Genomic DNA, 20,048 nt, shown 5'->3' on the forward strand with positions numbered 1-20,048 from the left:
AATATACAATCAAAAAGTTTACGCAAATGCTGGAAGGAGGGGATTGAAAGCAATACAAACTCAGACAAGTCCCAGGTTACAACAATTTTATTGTTATTTATTAATTTATACATCAATAATACATTGTGTTCCTGTAAAATAATTAGGAGGATTTATCCATGTTATTATTTGTGACTCCACAGACAAATACTGGTGTGGAAGACCAGAAAGGGGAAGGAAAGCTGCTGTGAAGTTTAATTGTACATATTTTCTCTTAGTCCACAGTCTTAACAGTCAGTCTACCAACTAATGAAGACTCACCACTCAGCAGAACTTGTGAGGAGAGTTCAAATCTTCTTTGACATTCAGCCTCCTCACTCCCCTTTAGTTACACAGAGCATTAGTTTAGCTTTACCCTTAATATTATAGCAGCAAGCGTTCTACTAACAGTTAACATGTTTATGATTCTAAACAAAAAGTACTGTACAGCTACTGCTACTAGAAGTCTAAGAACCTGGTTTATAACGCTTTTAGACCGGATTCAAGTGCTAGAAGCAACCCACCAATCATATATGTGTTTCTATATAGGAACACATCTACTATTTTAACATTCATTTACAGGGTAATATACATTATATTTGTAACAGCTGAAACATCAGCACAAAAAGATCACTGTCACACAACAGCAACATATAATTAATTATATAATATATTTATATATAATCATATATAAATAATATACAATTGTCATATGCATGTAAAACAGTTAACCACGTCTCAGGCTTTTCAAATTATACCCAGAAAAGCAATTGTGGATCAAGACATGAAAGCTTTACAAGTCCTCTCTGATAAAGAGCCACGGACAGGCGAGGAAAAGCGCCAACCTGGATTATTTGAGGTCACATGACAGTAATTTGCATATTCCACAAATCTATTGCAACACATTACTGTCTACGAACAGTACACACGACTCCTGAGGGGCGCCGGTGGTAGCTGAACTCACACGTAGTACACCCACTGAACAGAACATTATTAGTACAACGATGGGTAATATTCTGATTCTAGCTATGTGCTGTGATGGTGAACAATAGGACTACAATACACAACACTATACGTAGTTCTTGCCTCAGAAGTAAACCAAAGATGTAAAATACCCCCCCCCCCCCCCCCCCCCTCCCCATAATAGTGTCATCATCCTCACATCCTGCTGAGATTATTCCTTCAGGTGTTTGAACACCAACCAGAACTATGTTAGGTTCAACCGTCTCCTCTGAGAACAAAGGAACGCATGTTGTTAATTTTATTACTGGATCTCTCCACTAAAGGCCTGTAACACCACATATAGTAACATCCTACTGACTGACTTCAACCAGGTTCTGAGGGGCGGGGTTCCTTGAGTGTCTCAAAATTCAGATAATCTGGACTACGGCAGTTTCTCTCTCAATCCCAAACCTGAGTCGACATCATCTCCTGCTGAGGCCAGAGAGAGCGATCTGATTGCTCCTCCTCGGTTCTGCAACAAGACGTCTCTACGGTCTCTAACAAACCCACACATCCCCTGATGCCTCACAGTATAGTACAGGACAGTACACCTCCTCAAAGACGCTGCACACAGCTGTAACAAGATACACACAAGGTCATTCACAAAGAAAAGCTCTGTTATAACTGCAGTAGTAACGTATGAACGCACAACACGCATCCTTCAGCTGGCTCCGTCCTGGGAGCCCCAGACAGTGGGTTGGAGCAGGGTGGTGATGTGCAGTTAGGTTTGAGACAACAATGCCATTGTAGGGATGTTTAGTCCTTCTCTTTTTCTCGTGGTGGGTTTTGTTATTCAAAAGCCCAGATCTCAATGTCCTGTATATAGAAATCCTCCTTCTTGGAGAGCATGGGGTTGCCAAAGGTTTTACAGGAGTGACTCCTGCCGTGGTACAGGTCTCCATCCAACCACAGGCCAAACTCACCACTGAAACACATCACAGCATCTTCAGAGACTCAATCCAGACAGCAAGAACATCACATACATGCTGTGAGTCTGTTTTGACAAACTTAAGACGATGGGCGCCATTTTACTCTTCTGTACACACCTAGCAGTGACTGTGCAATGTAAGCTAACCATAACATCTTAACTTGTTTGGGATAGGGGGAAACATTTTCACTTTTGGATGAATAGCGTGCCAGTCCTAGACAGGTTAACTGACAACCCAGTTTCAAAGTTTATTGCTAGATAAAACTTTTACATAAAAATAAAATGGCGTACCTTCCACCACCAAAAGCTAAGGAGTCCATATCTCCTTTCATGAAGAACATGTTGTCACCTGTCCATTTGTACACCTGTCAACACAGAGCAGAGCACGTCACCATCTGTGTAAATATATCATTACAAACCCTCATGCCATCTTACATAAGCTCCTCATTGTCAAGAGAATGAGGCATACTAATAACAATATGATGCCTGGTTAATTTAATAAAGAAAACAACTGATTAGTACTCCTCTCAGGAAAATGCTTATCGATGTGCATGTTAATTGCTAAGACCAGAGCAGGGTTGGATGAGTTTACAACGGACATTAGGTGGAGTAAAAGTGACTGGACCACACTGGCCAGTTCAGAATAAGGGTCACCAATCAGAGAGGTTAGAGGTCAGCCTACCTCAAACTCTGGACAGAAGGTGAAGAGGAAGGTCTCTCCCGTGCCGTAGAATCCCTCGCTGATTTTGAAGGGTTCGGACGCCAACGCACCAAACACCTGCAGCAACACAACCAACCAGAACACACCAGGTCAGGAAACAGACAGTACGGAACCATGGTAATGTACTACAGCTCAAAGGCCCAATCCTAACTTTAGATGAGCATGCTTGTCTCACACTTTTGCATAAACTACACATTGAAGTTAATGGAGGATATACACTGCTCAAAAAAATAAAGGGAACACTTAAACAACACAATGTAACTAACAATGTAATTTCACATGCTGTTGTGCAAATGGAATAGACAACAGGTGGAAATTATAGGCAATTAGCAAGACACCCACAATAAAGGAGTGGTTCTACAGGTGGTGACCACAGACCACTTCTCAGTTCCTATGCTTCCTGGCTGATGTTTTGGTCACTTTTGAATGCTGGCGGTGCTTTCACTCTAGTGGTAGCATGAGGCGGAGTCTACAACCCACACAAGTGGCTCAGGTAGTGCAGCTCATCCAGGATGGCACATCAACGCGAGCTGTGTCAAGAAGGTTTGCCTCATGTGGCTAGAGTGTGTCAGCAGTTCCTGCAAGAGGAAGGCATTGATGCTATGGACTGGCCTGCCCGTTCCCCTGACCTGAATCCAATTGAGCACATCTGGGACATCATGTCTCGCTCCATCCACCAACGCCACGTTGCAACACAGACTGTCCAGGAGTTGGCGGATGCTTTAGTCCAGGTCTGGGAGGAGATCCCTCAGGAGACCATCCGCCATCTCATCAGGAGCATGCCCAGGCGTTGTAGGGAGGTCATACAGGCACGTGGAGGCCACACACACAACTGAGCCTCATTTTGACTTGTTTTAAGGACATTACATCAAAGTTGGATCAGCCTGTAGTGTGGTTTTCCACTTTAATTTTGAGTGTGACTCCAAATCCAGACCTCCATGGGTTGATAAATTTGATTTCCATTGATAATTTGTGTGATTTTGTTGTCAGCACATTCAACTATGTAAAGAAAAAAGTATATAATAAGAATATTTCATTCATTCAGATGTAGGATGTGCTATTTTAGTGTTCCCTTTATTTTTTTGAGCAGTGTATATACATTTGAGTTACGTGCACAGATCTGGACTTAGGATTCAGGTCTAATAGAGAAGTGTTGTTGTCCCACTCACCCCACCATCACTGTCCCTGATAACCAACAGCATGGGGGTGTCCTGCCCCTGCATGGCCCGGTAAAGGCTCTTGATGCTCATGCCATGCTTGGTGGTGCCATAGGCCAAGGTCCAGGGGTACCCAATGGTACGGGGAGGGAGGTTCTTCGCCAGCTGGAGAAAAGAGAGACGCGGGGGGGGGGGGGGGGGGGGGTAAACAGAAATGAAAGAGAGAAAAGGCCACAGACATCAATGGTCCATTACAGCTGCAGTGACCTTTTCCCACAGTTGGTTGTTAGAGAGTAACTGAGCTCCACACACCCAGAACACAACAGTCTCAGGAGAACAGGCTTTAAGTGTCGACCACAGAGAGACCTACAATAAGAGCGCAGCAGGCTAGTCACATACATTCTTAAGGCTCCTTCCTTTGTTGCATGTCCTAACAAGAATCCATTTTCCCCAACAGCTATTGGCCTACATGAAAATATGCCTTTTTCCTGAAGACTAACCCCACCCATGTTAAAACCCTAACAGACCTTATCTGAAAATCCCAACCATCCCAGTATTGTAATTCATAGAGATTATCTGACTCGGCTACTATACCATCAGCCTTGTAATGATGAGGCTCAAGACCCTGCTGTCACTAAACAGATAGCTCCTCAGGGAGGGCCAGCACTGCTCTGGCTGAAGGCCTGTGGTTGAAGGTCAACCATGACGTTGCTTTAGGAAATAGTCCATTGACAATCAATGGGCATGGATCAAGCCATTGTGCCCGTTAGCAGTGGGAGGTATTACCTTCTCTATTTGCTGTGCCTCCAGCAGCTCGCTAGGCTCACTGAGGTTGGGTCTGAAGGTCTCAGGCTCCAGCTCCGTCTTGATAGAGGTGGCATGCTTAGAGTTCACCTCCTCCTTGGTGGTGATCTGGATACACACAGACAACAGTCAGACAGGCACTCAGGAGGAGTGGGTGGTTGTCTAACTAGTAAAGGTAATGGGGTGTCTATCGCTTTAGGATATGTCCCAAATGGCATCATATCCCCTACATAGTGCACTACTCTGCCCAGGTCAAAAGTGGTGCACTTTACAGTTAATAAGGTGCCATTTGGGACAGAGCTAGACTGGGATGAACACTGTGCTAGATGTTTTCCATAGGCTAATAAACCGAACACTGTGCTAGATGTTTTCTATAGGCTAATAAACCGAACACTGTGCTCAATGTTTTCTATAGGCTAATAAACCGAACACTGTGCTAGATGTTTTCTATAGGCTAATAAACCGAACACTGTGCTCAATGTTTTCTATAGGCTAATAAACCGAACACTGTGCTAGATGTTTTCTATAGGCTAATAAACCGAACACTGTGCTCAATGTTTTCTATAGGCTAATAAACCGAACACTGTGCTCAATGTTTTCTATAGGCTAATAAACCGAACACTGTGCTAGATGTTTTCTATAGGCTAATAAACCGATACCACATTACTTACTAGGATTGTGGGTGTGTCATATGATTTCTAAGAAGGTGGTTTTAAAGATATGAATAAAGTCTCATATCAGCAGAGGCAGGATTCTTTACAGGCTAACATGAGCCCCAGGAAACACAAATATACAAGATAGGCCTACTTAATATAAAAAATTAACTCAGCTTTGAAAATCATAAATTTGGGAGCAATGGGTTTAGGGAGAACATAGACTAGACTCCTTTATGTCAGTAACACATTAAAAGGTAAGGAGCCAACCTTGGCTTATGAGAGCCTAAATGGCTCATAAAAACATGTGGGCTTCTCCAGAATTGTAATAACACTTGGAAATGTGCATTATATCCATATACAGAGGGTAAATCAGGAGGCTAAATTGTACAATGTCCGAGGTTGGATATTTCTATACTTAGCACAATAGGAAAGTTGGCTGGAGAAAATGCAAAACACAGTAAATAATGAGTGGCCCTGAAGGCCTATTTGTGATTGAGCTGGACACACGGTGTTGGACTGTTTGAGTTCCAGCGGAGGTTGTTTATCTTCCTCCATAACAGGCCTGATTGTAGACAGCCTAGCCACTGGTGGCCTGACTGTGATCACATTACAGTCCTGTTGAATTACCTGCATTGTCCTGCGCAAACAATCCTGCACCCACTTAATGGATTGAATCGAATCCCACTTCCACCCACCATCCCCGTCTACCTCCCTCCCTTCCCCTCTCCTCTCCCTCCAATAGAAAGCAGAGGCGGATGGGGAAGCAGCAGTTCCTCACTACCCAGATGTGGATGGATGAACACAGTTTGTGAGGAGTCACTCAGAAGTGGAGGAACACAAATTCTACATTTGATTGACAGAGTCGAGAAACCTCAGGAAAATCCCCATCCCTCAACAGAGATGGGCTACAACATATTGTATTATGATTCACATTCTTTGTCTCTATGACAGCCTTGGGACTAGGCTATCTAATTAGCTATGGCTAATAATAAACAGTAATGAGGCATTCTTGAAACTAACCACAGCAGTGGTCAGTGAGGAGCTGTGAGAAGTGGATGCAGGGCATTATGGGAACTTTATGAAGGCATAAATTACCCTCCTCCATTTCTCTACCAGGTATTAGTTGCTGGTTGCACAAAACTCTTCAAATTATCTCATAGCGGTTTTGGACAGTTGCTACACGAGGCTGCAGCATCATAGTGCTGGCCCATCCCAGAGCCCTGGTCAAGGTTAGCCCAGGTCAAAGTTAGTCCAGGTAGGCCCAGGTCAGCCCAGCTAGGACAACTGGGTGAGAGGCGAGAGGTCAGAAACACACTGAGGAGCTAACAGAGCCTGGCAGGGGCTAATCTAAAAATGGCACCTTATTCCCTACATAATAGTGGCCAAACGTAGTGCACTACATAAGGAATAGGGTACCATTTGGGAAGTAGTCTAGAAAAAGGGAAGGGAGAGCTGGAGCTTTTCTGAGTGGGGCACCTGAAGCCGCTTGCAGAGAGATTTCAGATCTTCACTGTTTAGCGCATCGATCCGGCGGTGGTACTCAGTCAGTGACACTACCTGGGGGGCGGAGACAGGAAGAGGAAGTGTAACTCAGCTGCTGGCGATGGAGGAAAAAGGATGAGCACAGCAGAGGGAGGGGAGAGAGTACATTTGAAGGTGGAGAGACCTGACATCACTGTGTATTTTTTTTCATCTACCGGTATGTGATATTCAGGTCTCCATTAAATAGGCTTGGTTTAAAGTCTAATATTTGAACAAGAGGTGGTTGATATGAACCAATAGAAGTGTTTTGCATGGTTGTGTAATCTAAATCAACACCACTAGTGGATGTTAGGACGAGCCAGAGGGACGAGAGGCAGACAAGCCATTCTGACACAGGCAGAACAAATACAACTTAAACCAGAGAAGCCACACAAGGACATTCTTCTGATAAACTTAATCAATTGAGAGGATCCGTTGGACTGTAGGTGATACGACACCAGTGCACCGTCAAGCACTTGCCAGCCTGTTAGTGTACAAACATGTTAATCTGTTGCACAATACTGTGCAAATCAAATTGAATCACCCATTTGGTATAGCCGGACAAGAGCACAGAGGAACTCCAAGAATTCTGATGTAACGATTTAATTAGCCACGCCCAGAAAGCATATCAAAAATCATCCTGTCAGTATGTGTACTAAGCCACAGAGAACAAGTCCCAGACAGCCTCGCTTAGCCTGCTGATCAGAGATGACCGACCCCCCCCAATAGTTACATATCGCAATATTATTTTGGGCAATATTGGTACTTTGACTCCAAGTATCAGGGGGCAGGGGGGGTCTAAGTAGCTTTAGCTATTGCTAGTTGGCTGTACCTGTGCCAAAACTCCCAATATTTTTCATCCTATAGCTTGTTCTGCACCTTTTTAAATTGTGAGCCAACATATTTTCAGCAATTCTATTTCCATGACTGATCAAAACTCCTTTTCTAATGCTCTCCTCTCTCTGCAGCTGACATACAGTGAGCAATATGCAGAATTGTGAGAATCGCAATACATATCCTAAGTATGGTGATAATATCGTATCGTGAAGTCCCGGGCAATTCCCAGCGCTAGTGCTGCTTTTCATCATCATTAATAATCATCATTAATAATAATGCGCTGAAGCAAACTTCTCTGCCAGACAGAGCTCATTGAAGCTAGCACACACGGGAATCCCCCTTCAAAACAGCCTATCAGCAGTTCTGGCTGAGTCTAACAATAGCTACAAGTTCTACCTCCACAATAACATCTTAAAGCCAGACTTCTACTTCAGAAGGTAGCTAAGCCCCTTGAGGCCCAGCTCTTCAAGGGGATGTGACCATGAATCAGCACAAAGTGCGATCATGGGGTCATATAAAATAGCATAACAAAGCCATTCAAGGGGTGCACAACTCCAGATACAGTACAGTAGGCCTACTTAATGGGTTTCTATGGACATGGGCAGTGCTGTGGGTGGCCCTCAGGGACCGGAGCTGTGTACCCCTGCAAATGAAGCCTATCCATAAATATGTTATGATACTGCATGTAAAAAACTAGAACAATTATGAAATTGTCTGAATCTATTATAGAATTAGGCTATACATGAATTGCTGCCATAAACTAGTTAAAAAAGTTAGTTGAGTCAAGTTGGATTGGGCAAACTTGGGTCAAGCGGAAATAAGTTACCCAGAAACACCTCTTTAGTCACCTTAAATCATGGTGTAAATAACGTTTTCCCAAACAAGCTGCCACATTACAGTTCTCAATAATGCAAAGAAAAGGGTCAACTACAGTGTTCATTAAATATTTATTTGGAGTCTAACTTTAGCTGACACTAAAGTGCAGTCTATTGAGAAAAGCCAAGTCAGGCCAGTTTGCTGCAATCCCCATCTTCTGTGTTCAGGGGGGAGGTCTCAGGCTGGCCAACGACCATAGCCTGGTGCCAGTCTGTTTGTGCTTGACAATGAGAAATGGAGTTTGCAAGAGCACAAAGATCTGAGACCAGGCTACAATATTCAAGCTATTCTCTGCTCCCCTTCCTCCCAAATAACAACTTACATTAAGGTCATTCTTTCCAAAACAGACATTGCATCAGCCCATCCAACTTACGTTATAGATATAATATCTCACCATTACAGAGAAGCCGATCACTGTCAATGCAATGGAAATTGTAGAACTAACTGTAAGCTATACACAGTGTATTGATACAATGTCGCAAATAAGCTACGATGTCATTAGTTACTAACGTTATATACAATATAGCACGATGTTCACAAACTGTTCTGTTCACTGAAAAAAACGGAACCTCAAAACTTTCCAAAACGAGAACCAAAGATAAGGAGTGATACAAAGCGACAACATCAAGTGCTGCCTTTTTAGACTCATCAGATATGTCAGTGACTATTTTGATTTCAGTCAGTCACTGGGCAAGCCGTTTGCATTTTTTTTAGCAAGCTAGCCATCCAGTAATGTAGCTAGCAGGCTAACAACAACAAAACACGCGCAGCTAAAACACGGACTGTTATAGATACATACATAAGTGTACTTAGGGGTCAGCGGCGTTTCTTCCTTCACCCTTCTAGAGAACATTTCTTTCTTTCGGGGCGAGGTTGAGCTCGACAGTCACATTCCTGAAGTAATTCCAATCTCCACAAGTCGATGTTGAACCAGACACCGGACGGGCGGGGAATCTACTAGCTAACTAAAATAGAAACATTTTAGAAGGGTCTTCGATGTTTGTTTGACACCCGCAAGAGCCAGTGGCAATGAAGGACAGGAGCAAAGCCAGCTCCTTATTTGCTCAAAGGCAGAGGGCACTTCCTATTTGCATACTTCACTAGAGCAATTTAAAGATACAATACCAGTACATTAATAAAAAAAAATGTTTCATGAGGTACTGTCGGGAGATCAAATGCACTTCTCGTCTAACATCACTGTAACAATAAAAAGCTTGGTGGATCACCTTTGAGTAGTTTGGGCACACATCAAACGTTAATCAATGAAGTGGCTTGAATTGTCATACTTGCCATATTGCATGACATACAATACACATACAGCACAGTAGACCTAATGATCAATGACCAAATAAAGTATAATAAAAGACGAACAGCATTATAGTTATTACAGACAAATAATATAAGTATTGTTTAAAATCCATGTTTACCTTAAAGGGTCAACGTAAAAGAGAGGCAACTATTTACTTATTCAAATCACTGGATCATGTAGCCTCTTCAGGACCAGGCCAAAACAAATCAGCCCACTTTGTTTCCTACAGCATTCACTTACATTAAAATTTAAATCCCAGCCACAGCTTGCGTATCAATTTCTGTATGCAATGAATATATCCTCTCACCATTATACCTCACGCAAGTGCAGCCAGCCAACCTATTGGACAGACTTTGAGCAGCCATGTCCACACACTGGACTTTTTCCCATTCCTCTACATTCCCACCAGAATAATATATTCACACCAGAATAATGCATTAACAGTCCTTAATTTGATCTATCAAAATCTTGCTTCTTAAATCCTAAAACCCTACATCCACATTTGAGGGGAAATTAAAATCCCATAAAGCCACTATTAAGGATGAGCGAACTGAACACAACTATGTATATTACAGACACAAGAATGCCCACACGTTTTAAAGAATTCACTATGTGCCTTCCCGGCATTGAACCAACCAGCTTTTCACAACGGGAACCATTCCATCCATCTGTCTACAACTGCGAAACACCCCAGTCAGTCAGGTCATCCAGCACAACTATAGTTTGGGATGACCGACGACAACAGAGATATTAATGCATGCCATATATACTGCATTAATAACGTGGACAACTGACTTGGAACAAAATGATTTCACAATCATGCAAAACATTGTGGTTGTTGTAATCTGAGTGAAAATTGCGCATTTCCGACCAAAGGAAATAGTATTCACACAAATTACATAATAAACATAACTATAACACATCAAGCAAACACTTGGACAGATTGATCAAAACAATGTAATCATAAATGACAGTGTAATAATTTGAACACACAAATAACCTTAAGGAGCATAGATAAGGATGACGGCAGAATAACAATGCAAATACATTCCATTTAACACTACACACAGTCATATCACCACAAAATAAATCACTTGACTGAATAAAAGCATATAACAAATAGGACATTTATGGACTACAACACAGGCTGGATGAGAAGGTAAATATACAGAGTGTACCAAACATTAGGAACACCTGGTCTTTCCATGACATAGACTGACAAGGTGAATCCAGGTGAAAGCTATGATCCCTTATTGATGTCACTTCAATCAGTGTAGATGAAGGGGAAGAGACAGGTTAAAGAAGGACTTTTAAGCCTTGAGACAATTGCGACATGGATTGTGTATGTGTGCCTTTCAGAGGGTGAATGGGAAAGACAAAAGATTTAAGAGTCTTTGAATGGGGTACGGTAGAAGGTGTCAGGCGCACCAGTTTGAGTGTCAAGAACTGCAATGCTGATGGTTTTTTCACACTCAACAGTTTTCCGTGTGTATCAATAATTGTCCACCACCCAAAGGACGTCTAGTCAACTTGACACAACTGTGGGAAGCATTGGAGTCAACATGGGCCAGCATCCCTGTGCAACGCTTTCAACACCTTGTAAAGTCCATACCCCCAACGAATTGAATCTGTTCTGAGGGCAAAAGGGGGTGCCACTCAATATTAGGAAGGTGTTCCTATTGTTTTGTACACTCATTGTATTGTAACTACTACACATACTACTGTACAGCAACATTCAGCCATGTAAGAAACAACACAGAATGTAGAATGTAGTGTGGAACACCTCAGTTCTCTAGTCCTTACCTCCCACTCTTTGTTGTTGATATCCGTGAGGGGTTCGTCTTCTCTTGTCTCAAACCCCGAAGGCTTCTTGACCACCATGAACCCTGGCTCGTGGCCGATGCCCTTCACCCCCTCCCCATACATGTCTGGGGTCCACTGGATGAAGAACACATACAGGTGCTCGGACCTGGGGAGGGTAGAGAGGTAGAAACACAGTCAGACTGTCATGCCCTGATCTGTTTCACCAGTCTTTGTGATTGTCTCAATCCTCCTCGAGGTGTCGCCCATCTTCCCCATTATCCCCTGTGTATTTATACCTGTGTTCTGTGTTTGTCTGTTGCCAGTTCGTTTTGTTCCTCAAACCTACCAGCATTCTCCCCTTGGTCCTGTCTTGTCTATATTCTTGTTCTCTAGTTTTCCCGGTTTTGTCCTTCTGCTTGCCCTGACCCTGAGCCTGCCTGCCTGCTGTCCTGTACCTTTGCCCTCTACTCTGGATTACCACCCTCTGCCTGCCCTGACCTTCAGCCTGCCTGCCTGCCATCCTGTACCTTTGCTCCACTATTCTGGATTACCGACCTCTGCCTGCCGTCCTGTACATTTGCCTTCCGTGTTCGAATTAATACACTTTTGTTCCTTTGACACTGTCTGCACCTGGGTCTTACCTTCAAACGTGATAGTACGAACTGGCCATGACTGACCCGGCAGACTCGGACCAGCCGCACAAAGCCATCGCCGGCCAATGAGCTGTCATTGGAAGGCACGAGGAGTTGCTTCGTGGTCTGATTGAAGGGTTCCAGGCCGTGGCCGAACGTCACGACCAGTCATTGGACACATTAAGGGAGCAAGTCCGTGGGTTGTCTACCAAGCAGCCTATCACAACAGTATCCTCCCAGCCCCTTAGTAACCTGGCTGGTAGCAGCGCCGTCACTTCAGTTTCCCGGGAACCCCGCTTACCTCCCCCGGAGTGCTTTGATGGAGAGTCGGGCACCTGTCGGGCGTTTCTCACTCAGTGTTCCCTCGTCATGGAGCTGCAGCCTTCCTCCTTTCCCTCTGACTGCTCTAAGATACCGTACCTCTTTACGCTGATGTCCGGGATGGCCCTAGCTTGGGCTACGGCCATTTGGGAACAACCGTCGGCCGTATGCTTCAGTCTGGACGGATTCGTGGCAGAGGTGAAAAAAGTTTGAGGCTCCGTGGTCCGGGAGAGAGGCTGCCTGGAAGTTACTCTCTCAGTGCGGCAGACTATGCGGTGGAGTTCCGCGCGCTAGCAGCGGAGGGTACCAGGAACCCGGAAGCGCTGTTCGACATGTTCCTGCACAGATTATCGGAGGAGGTAAAGGATGAGCTTGCAGCACGAGAACTACAGACGGATCTCGACTCACTCATCGCTTTAACCATCCAGATCGATTGTCGGCTGTGTGAACGTATGAGGGAGAAGTGGTCCAATTGTGATCCCAATCCCTCGCTCAAGGATCCCACCTTGCATCTAATGAACTCCGGAAGTCCCCGGGGTCACCCACCAGACCACCCCCGTCAACCTACGAGTGTCAGGGAACCACAGCGAGATGATCCAATTCCTGCTAATTGAGTCTCCGCAGGTTTCCGTGGTATTGGGATTCTCTTGTCTCCAGCGACACAATCCCTCTATTGACTGGTCTACTGGTGCCATCGTGGGCTGGAGTCCGTTCTGCCACACTCATTGCCTGAAGTCAGCTCTGCCTGCCCCGGGACGTCTTCCTGCGGAGTCCTTGGACCTCTGGGAGGGGTTCAGTAAGGCCCAGGCCACTTCGCTTCCGCAGTCCCGACCGGTATCCAAGAAGGTCAAGCCAGATGCGCTGGCACGCCGCTATAGCCCCGTGGCTACACCCCCAGAAGCCGAGACCTTTCCCCCCTGCTCCAAGATCCTTAGCCCCTCTGCTGTTCGTCCTCTGTTGCACCGTACCCTCCGTATACTTCCTACCTTTTCTGTGACTAGAATTAAACCCATGTCTCACAGCCCTTTGTCTCCTGTTTCCTGTCTCCCGTGGCCGTCTCTAAATGGCATGAGGCTGTTATGCCACTCTGCTGTCTTGTGTCTCTATGTATCAGGCTGTATATGGTCTTTTTCCCCACTGTCTGGAACTCTCCCACCATTGTCAGGATACTTTACACACATCTTCTGGGTCGCCACTCAACTAGGTCATCCAGCAGGCATAGTCAGTCTGCCAGTGTGTGTGTGTGCATGCACGTGTGTTTGTGTGTACGAAAGTGTTTGTGTACGTGAGTATGTGTAAATGTGCGCATTTGTGCACGGATGTGTGTGTGTGTGTATAAAGGCACAGTGCTATCCATGGGAACAGAGCCAGCAATGTAACAGGGCAGCATTACAGGAGACATTCTCAGATAAACACATTCCAACCACCCTACAATGGCACATGGCCATGGTGATGGTGGTGTGACTGTGTCTGTGACCAGAGACAAGATTGGTGGCCTGTCTGCCTGCTTCAAATGAGATTAACATGTGAGACTGAGAGGAGTGTGCTGTGCTGGTCAACACACGCCTACTGGCTACTGGGAATGAAAACAGCTGAAGGGCAGAGTTTCCAAAGCCAAAGAATGGCTGGTCAAACATCTTATCAGATTCATAACTTTCTGCCCTCTCGCTCTCCAGGACTGGAGACAAAGGCAGCACTGTGCTTGGACCCAACATTGATAATGAGGTTGTGGCAAATTCATTGCAACAAAGTGACTTTTCAGCATTAACTAATTGAATTAAGCTGTTGAAGCAATTTGGAATAATTCACTAGAAAAACATATTTTACAGCTTTTGATGAAGATACATATTTCCTTGTACTGGGTGTTCTTTGAAAGGCCTAAACGATACATTCATTATGAATACTGCTGACATTGCTGTGCAACATCCCAGCGGAGTCAAAATTGACAGATCTCCTTACGATCAATACCTATTTACATAAAATAGCAAAAACAGTTAATTTGTGCTGTTGTGGACAGAAATGTCATCCAAAGCACACTGAGATACTGCACAAAATGTATGTAACTGAATTGCTTTTCACAGCCTGGTCCACTTTTCACACAGGGGAAAAAGTGGTTAGTTGTGTTCCCTCTGTGAAAAATACATGTATTCTATTCTATAGATATTTGTGTATGTCTGTGTGTGTGACAGTGTGTGTCTGCAGAGTGGGTGAATAAATAAATAGTGGCAGCATAGTGAGATGGGCTTGGCACTGGGCAGACAATGGGGCTGCACTACAGTGATTCTGCAAACCTTGGCGCTGCAGTGTGGTGCACACACACACACACACACGCACACACACACTCACCTCTCCTGCGGCACAGCGAACCAGTACTCATGTTTCCTGTCCCTCTGGGCGTACTGCTGCATGGAGGCGCTGGCGTTGGACACAAACGTCTTCTTCATGGGCTGGCCCACCCGCAGACACAGGAACTTGTGGGACCGGTACCTCCGCCGCTCCATGGACACTGTAGACCCACATGACAAACAGGAAATGATCACATGATAATGAATTGCTATCTTATCCATCTTAACAGTTACATGGCCAAAGCAGATACCAATCCGATTTCAATCTTTCAGAATATGTTTCAATTTAGTGACCAAATGTAGGCCTACTCCTGGTTTAAAACATATCCTCTTATTATCTAGTAGTCCCTCACCACACCACTGGACCTAATCCATCTGTAATTAAGAAAACATTTCAGATCTATTTCATAACAGGGTCTTTATTTAGATTTTTTTTATTTCACCTTTATTTAACCAGGTAGGCCAAGTTCTCATTTACAACTGCGACCTGGCCATGTGACCTAGATCTCCTCCTCTGTTTACCAGGTATCTCAACAGACAGTAATTCTGTGCCAGAATAATAGGAAGATGATCCCAATAAACATAGATCATAACGGATCGTGACACCAAAACATATACCTGCTTATATTAACGACCCATTAGAAGGTCAAATCAGTGGGAATTCTACAAAGAAAAGAGACACTTTGTGACATAACACAGACTGGGACCCATAGTCACAAACAGAGCCAGAGAAATGGTTCATCTACTTAGAAAACACAGCTCAGTGGGAAAAATGATATTTGAAAACGCAGTAATTGGGCTTGTTTTGAAGTGGGGCCTCGGCTAGCGTCTGCCATGGTAATGTGGTGTGGAGTAAAGCAGAATCCTGCTGTGATCCCAGCCAATAAGAGCAAACATTCTAGGAACTCTCTGTGGGGTGAGAATTATGGTGATATAAATTATTTGAACACAACCAGACCTGGGTTCAACCAGTATTAGTTTCCTTTCAAAAAATACTTTGAGAGTTTGATTGAGCCTGTCTGGAGTGGCAGATGGGCGTAGTTTGCACTTTTGGGACTATTCCATTGGTTCCAATGCACCAGGCAAACTCAATGAGGTGCAGCAAAAGTGTTCAAAAGAAAACAAATACTATTAGAACCCAGGTCTGAACACAACTAAGTGAGGCACTAGAGCTCACATAGAACTGTAGAACAGTGGAAGAATAACATACATAGCACCTATAGCAGGCATGACACAGAACACAGTAGTGGTTTGAGCCTGCACACTACTGTGGTAGTCTATATTCTAAGGTAAGAAATATTCCATGTTTACTGAAAAAGACATCAAACCAAAAAGAGAAGGCAGCTATAAAATGTAAATAGTTAAGTCACTTTAAATGCTGCTCGTGTCTCTGAGAGTTTTAAATGCAGGCCGTCTAAACACTACTGTGTTTCCCCTCAGATGTTAGGTGTGGGTGTTTGTGTTGTCTCTCTGTGTTTGATTTTTCACGTTTTAGCCTATCTTGGAGTTGAGTGCACGTGGCAGCAGACCGGCTAACAGCAGAGTTAGATCAAAGCGGAGTATAATGCCTCATTCCTGCTCATTCCTGTAAGTGATAACAGCACACCACACATTCCCACAGTTCTCTCTCCCTTTTTTAGTCCAGTTACAACTGGGGAGGCACAAAGGTGTGACAGGAGGTTATCAGGAGCACCCTGCAGCCGAGGTGTACGGAAGCAGCCGAAGCCAACCTTCCTGTGATAGCACTGGGAGCTTCATTAGAATAAACATGATGATGATAATTGCAGAGATGGCAAATGGCAGCAGCATACCTGGCAGTGAGGATGTGTAATAATCTGCAATAACTGTCTATAGATTTGCCTTCATGTTGAGAACTCAAGTAGGGTGGAAGCTGAACATATTTTCGCACCTACTGAAAAACAATGTAAGTGCATATTGTAAGGCTATGTATTTCATATTTTCATATTACAACAGAGACACGTTATCTCACTACCTTCTGCAGAGTCTTGTCCCTCCACCTTTTTTGTTACATTCTCCATTTGCTCTGTGGCTTGTTGCATAGTGTGACTCTTCCACATCTTCCTCAGTTCCTCCACGTCCGTCTCGGAGTCCCGGGACCCTTCTCTGCTCAGTTTTGGCCTGTCCCCTGGACTCCCCTCCTGGCCGGAGGGCTCCCCAGGCCCGGTGGTAGAGCTCTGTGAGGCAGGGCGTGAGGATGGTCCCTGGCCTAGTCCCTGGCTGGTGGTGAGTGTGCTTGGTGCTGCCTTCTCCACATCCACACTGTGCTGCTTGGAGCCCATGGGAGACTGGCTCCGGGCCGTGTGGCTGTCTGGATTGTCTACTGCTGTGGTGGGTTGTTTCCCCTGGCCCTCCACTGGCGGCTGGCTGACTGAGTTGTAGGCGCAGCTTGCGGCCCCTGGGGCTTCTCCTGGGGGGATGAAGGCCTCCACCTGGGCAACAGTTTGGATGGACTCTGTGGAGGCTGTGGCTGAGGAGGACATGTCCAGCCGGGGGTCTTCGGAGGAAGTGGCCTCCTCCCGAATTGGGGAAAGCTCTGACTCTGTAAAGACGTCCTCGGAGAAGGAGCCCTCCGTGCTGCGGGGGGCCGCGCTGCCGCTGCCGTTGCCCGGGACTCTCAGACGTTGCTCCGGGTCCGGCTGAGAGGAGGTGGAGGGCCCGCGCTCTGACGTCAAAGGCTCCAGATGTCTAGATAGGGAAGAAAACAGTAAAGAAGAAAATACAAGTTAGAGAGGTCTGAATTTGAATGCAGCAGAATGGAACCATTTTATTTTGCTTATTACAGTATAATGTGGAGAGACCAGGTGAAACATGTCATCCTCTCAATATGGAATTAATATGAATCATGTTTGTTTGGCGCATAAGTGAACGGCTCTGCATAATAATCTGAAGAGGTTTTGTACAGTAAATTAACAGGGACACAGTGTAACAAAAACACTGTGCAGCCAGCCAGCCAACTAACAGGATTCCTCTACATACTGTAACAGCGCACTAGACTCCACATGTTCTCCAAAGACCTTGTGGGACTAAAATAGTTTGTTCCTAGGTCCACCGGTGTCTATGATAAAACACTGGCATTTGTTATTGTGTGCTCTTTGAGACAGAGAGAGACAGAGTCTGCTTGCATCATATTTGAGAAAACAGCTGTCCTCACACACAGAGACAGTGTGTACCTTAAATGTCCCTTGCCCAAGCAAGGGAGAGTGATGATCGGAGAGGCAACGTCCTTGGTGGAAATCTGGAAGTTGAGCTTAAAAACAATCAACCTAAAGCTATTAATGTACCTAGTAAGCTAACGTATCTAGCTAAAGCTATTAATGTACCTAGTAAGCTAACATATCTAGCTAGCACTCCTGTCAGGTAGCTGGCTACAGTTACCCGTAGCTGGCTAGCTAGTTTTATTGTTTGGTCATTTATTCTTATACATTTCAGAATTCCCCAAAATATGTTTATGAATCTAGCTCCATTTTATAGGCTCCTCACTACGAGACTAAGCTAATTTGCCAACGCTAAAATCATTGTCTATATATACAGTGCCTTGCGAAAGTATTCGGCCCCCTTGAACTTTGCGACCTTTTGCCACATTTCAGGCTTCAAACATAAAGATATAAAACAGTTTTTTTTTGTGAAGAATCAACAACAAGTGGGACACAATCATGAAGTGGAACGACATTTATTGGATATTTCAAACTTTTTTAACAAATCAAAAACTGAAAAATTGGGCGTGCAAAATTATTCAGCCCCCTTCAGTGAATACTTTGTAGCGCCACCTTTTGCTGCGATTACAGCTGTAAGTCGCTTGGGGTATGTCTCTATCAGTTTTGCACATCGAGAGACTGACATTTTTTCCCATTCCTCCTTGCAAAACAGCTCGAGCTCAGTGAGGTTGGATGGAGAGCATTTGTGAACAGCAGTTTTCAGTTCTTTCCACAGATTCTCGATTGGATTCAGGTCTGGACTTTGACTTGGCCATTCTAACACCTGGATATGTTTATTTTTGAACCAATCCATTGTAGATTTTGCTTTATGTTTTGGATCATTGTCTTGTTGGAAGACAAATCTCCGTCCCAGTCTCAGGTCTTGTGCAGACTCCATCAGGTTTTCTTCCAGAATGGTCCTGTATTTGGCTCCATCCATCTTCCCATCAATTTTAACCATCTTCCCTGTCCCTGCTGAAGAAAAGCAGGCCCAAACCATGATGCTGCCACCACCATGTTTGACAGTGGGGATGGTGTGTTCAGGGGGATGAGCTGTGTTGCTTTTACGCCAAACATAACGTTTTGCATTGTTGCCAAAAAGTTCAATTTTGGTTTCATCTGACCAGAGCACCTTCTTCCACATGTTTGGTGTGTCTCCCAGGTAGCTTGTGGCAAACTTTAAACGACACTTTTTATGGATATCTTTAAGAAATGGCTTTCTTCTAGCCACTCTTCCATAAAGGCCAGATTTGTGCAATATACGACTGATTGTTGTCCTATGGACAGAGTCTCCCACCTCAGCTGTAGATCTCTGCAGTTCATCCAGAGTGATCATGGGCCTCTTGGCTGCATCTCTGATCAGTCTTCTCCTTGTATGAGCTGAGAGTTTAGAGGGACGGCCAGGTCTTGGTAGATTTGCAGTGGTCTGATACTCCTTCCATGTCAATATTATCGCTTGCACAGTGCTCCTTGGGATGTTTAAAGCTTGGGAAATATTTTTGTATCCAAATCCGGCTTTAAACTTCTTCACAACAGTATCTCGGACCTGCCTGGTGTGTTCCTTGTTCTTCATGATGCTCTCTGCGCTTTTAACGGACCTCTGAGACTATCACAGTGCAGGTGCATTTATACGGAGACTTGATTACACACAGGTGGATTGTATTTATCATCATTAGTCATTTAGGTCAACATTGGATCATTCAGAGATCCTCACTGAACTTCTGGAGAGAGTTTGCTGCACTGAAAGTAAAGGGGCTGAATAATTTTGCACGCCCAATTGTTCAGTTTTTGATTTGTTAAAAAAGTTTGAAATATCCAATAAATGTCGTTCCACTTCATGATTGTGTCCCACTTGTTGTTGATTCTTCACAAAAAAATACAGTTTTATATCTTTATGTTTGAA

At 44.5% G+C, this 20,048-nt stretch overlaps 1 protein-coding gene across 8 annotated transcripts in view; it reads right to left on the reverse strand.

Annotated features, from left to right (window-relative positions):
- Positions 1-1,144: 1,144 nt before the first annotated feature.
- Positions 1,145-20,048, reverse strand: part of LOC139424092 (oxidation resistance protein 1-like) — a 166,033-nt gene continuing 147,129 nt past the window's right edge. For 6 of the 8 annotated variants that reach the window (XM_071175829.1, XM_071175798.1, XM_071175790.1 and 3 more), the window contains 9 exons: positions 16,924-17,636; positions 14,932-15,091; positions 11,633-11,798; positions 6,763-6,843; positions 4,613-4,738; positions 3,839-3,991; positions 2,631-2,726; positions 2,240-2,313; positions 1,145-1,945 (listed from right to left, as the gene is read on the reverse strand). In XM_071175829.1, coding sequence (XP_071031930.1) covers positions 1,810-1,945; positions 2,240-2,313; positions 2,631-2,726; positions 3,839-3,991; positions 4,613-4,738; positions 6,763-6,843; positions 11,633-11,798; positions 14,932-15,091; positions 16,924-17,636 — 1,705 coding nt within the window. In that variant the 3' untranslated portion in view covers positions 1,145-1,809. The remainder of the gene's footprint in view (positions 1,946-2,239; positions 2,314-2,630; positions 2,727-3,838; positions 3,992-4,612; positions 4,739-6,762; positions 6,844-11,632; positions 11,799-14,931; positions 15,092-16,923; positions 17,637-20,048) is intronic. The other 2 variants (XM_071175820.1, XM_071175826.1) reach the window with 1 other exon arrangement.

This window comes from Oncorhynchus clarkii, chromosome 2 (genome assembly GCF_045791955.1).
Source record: "Oncorhynchus clarkii lewisi isolate Uvic-CL-2024 chromosome 2, UVic_Ocla_1.0, whole genome shotgun sequence".
Classification (NCBI taxonomy): domain Eukaryota; kingdom Metazoa; phylum Chordata; class Actinopteri; order Salmoniformes; family Salmonidae; genus Oncorhynchus; species Oncorhynchus clarkii.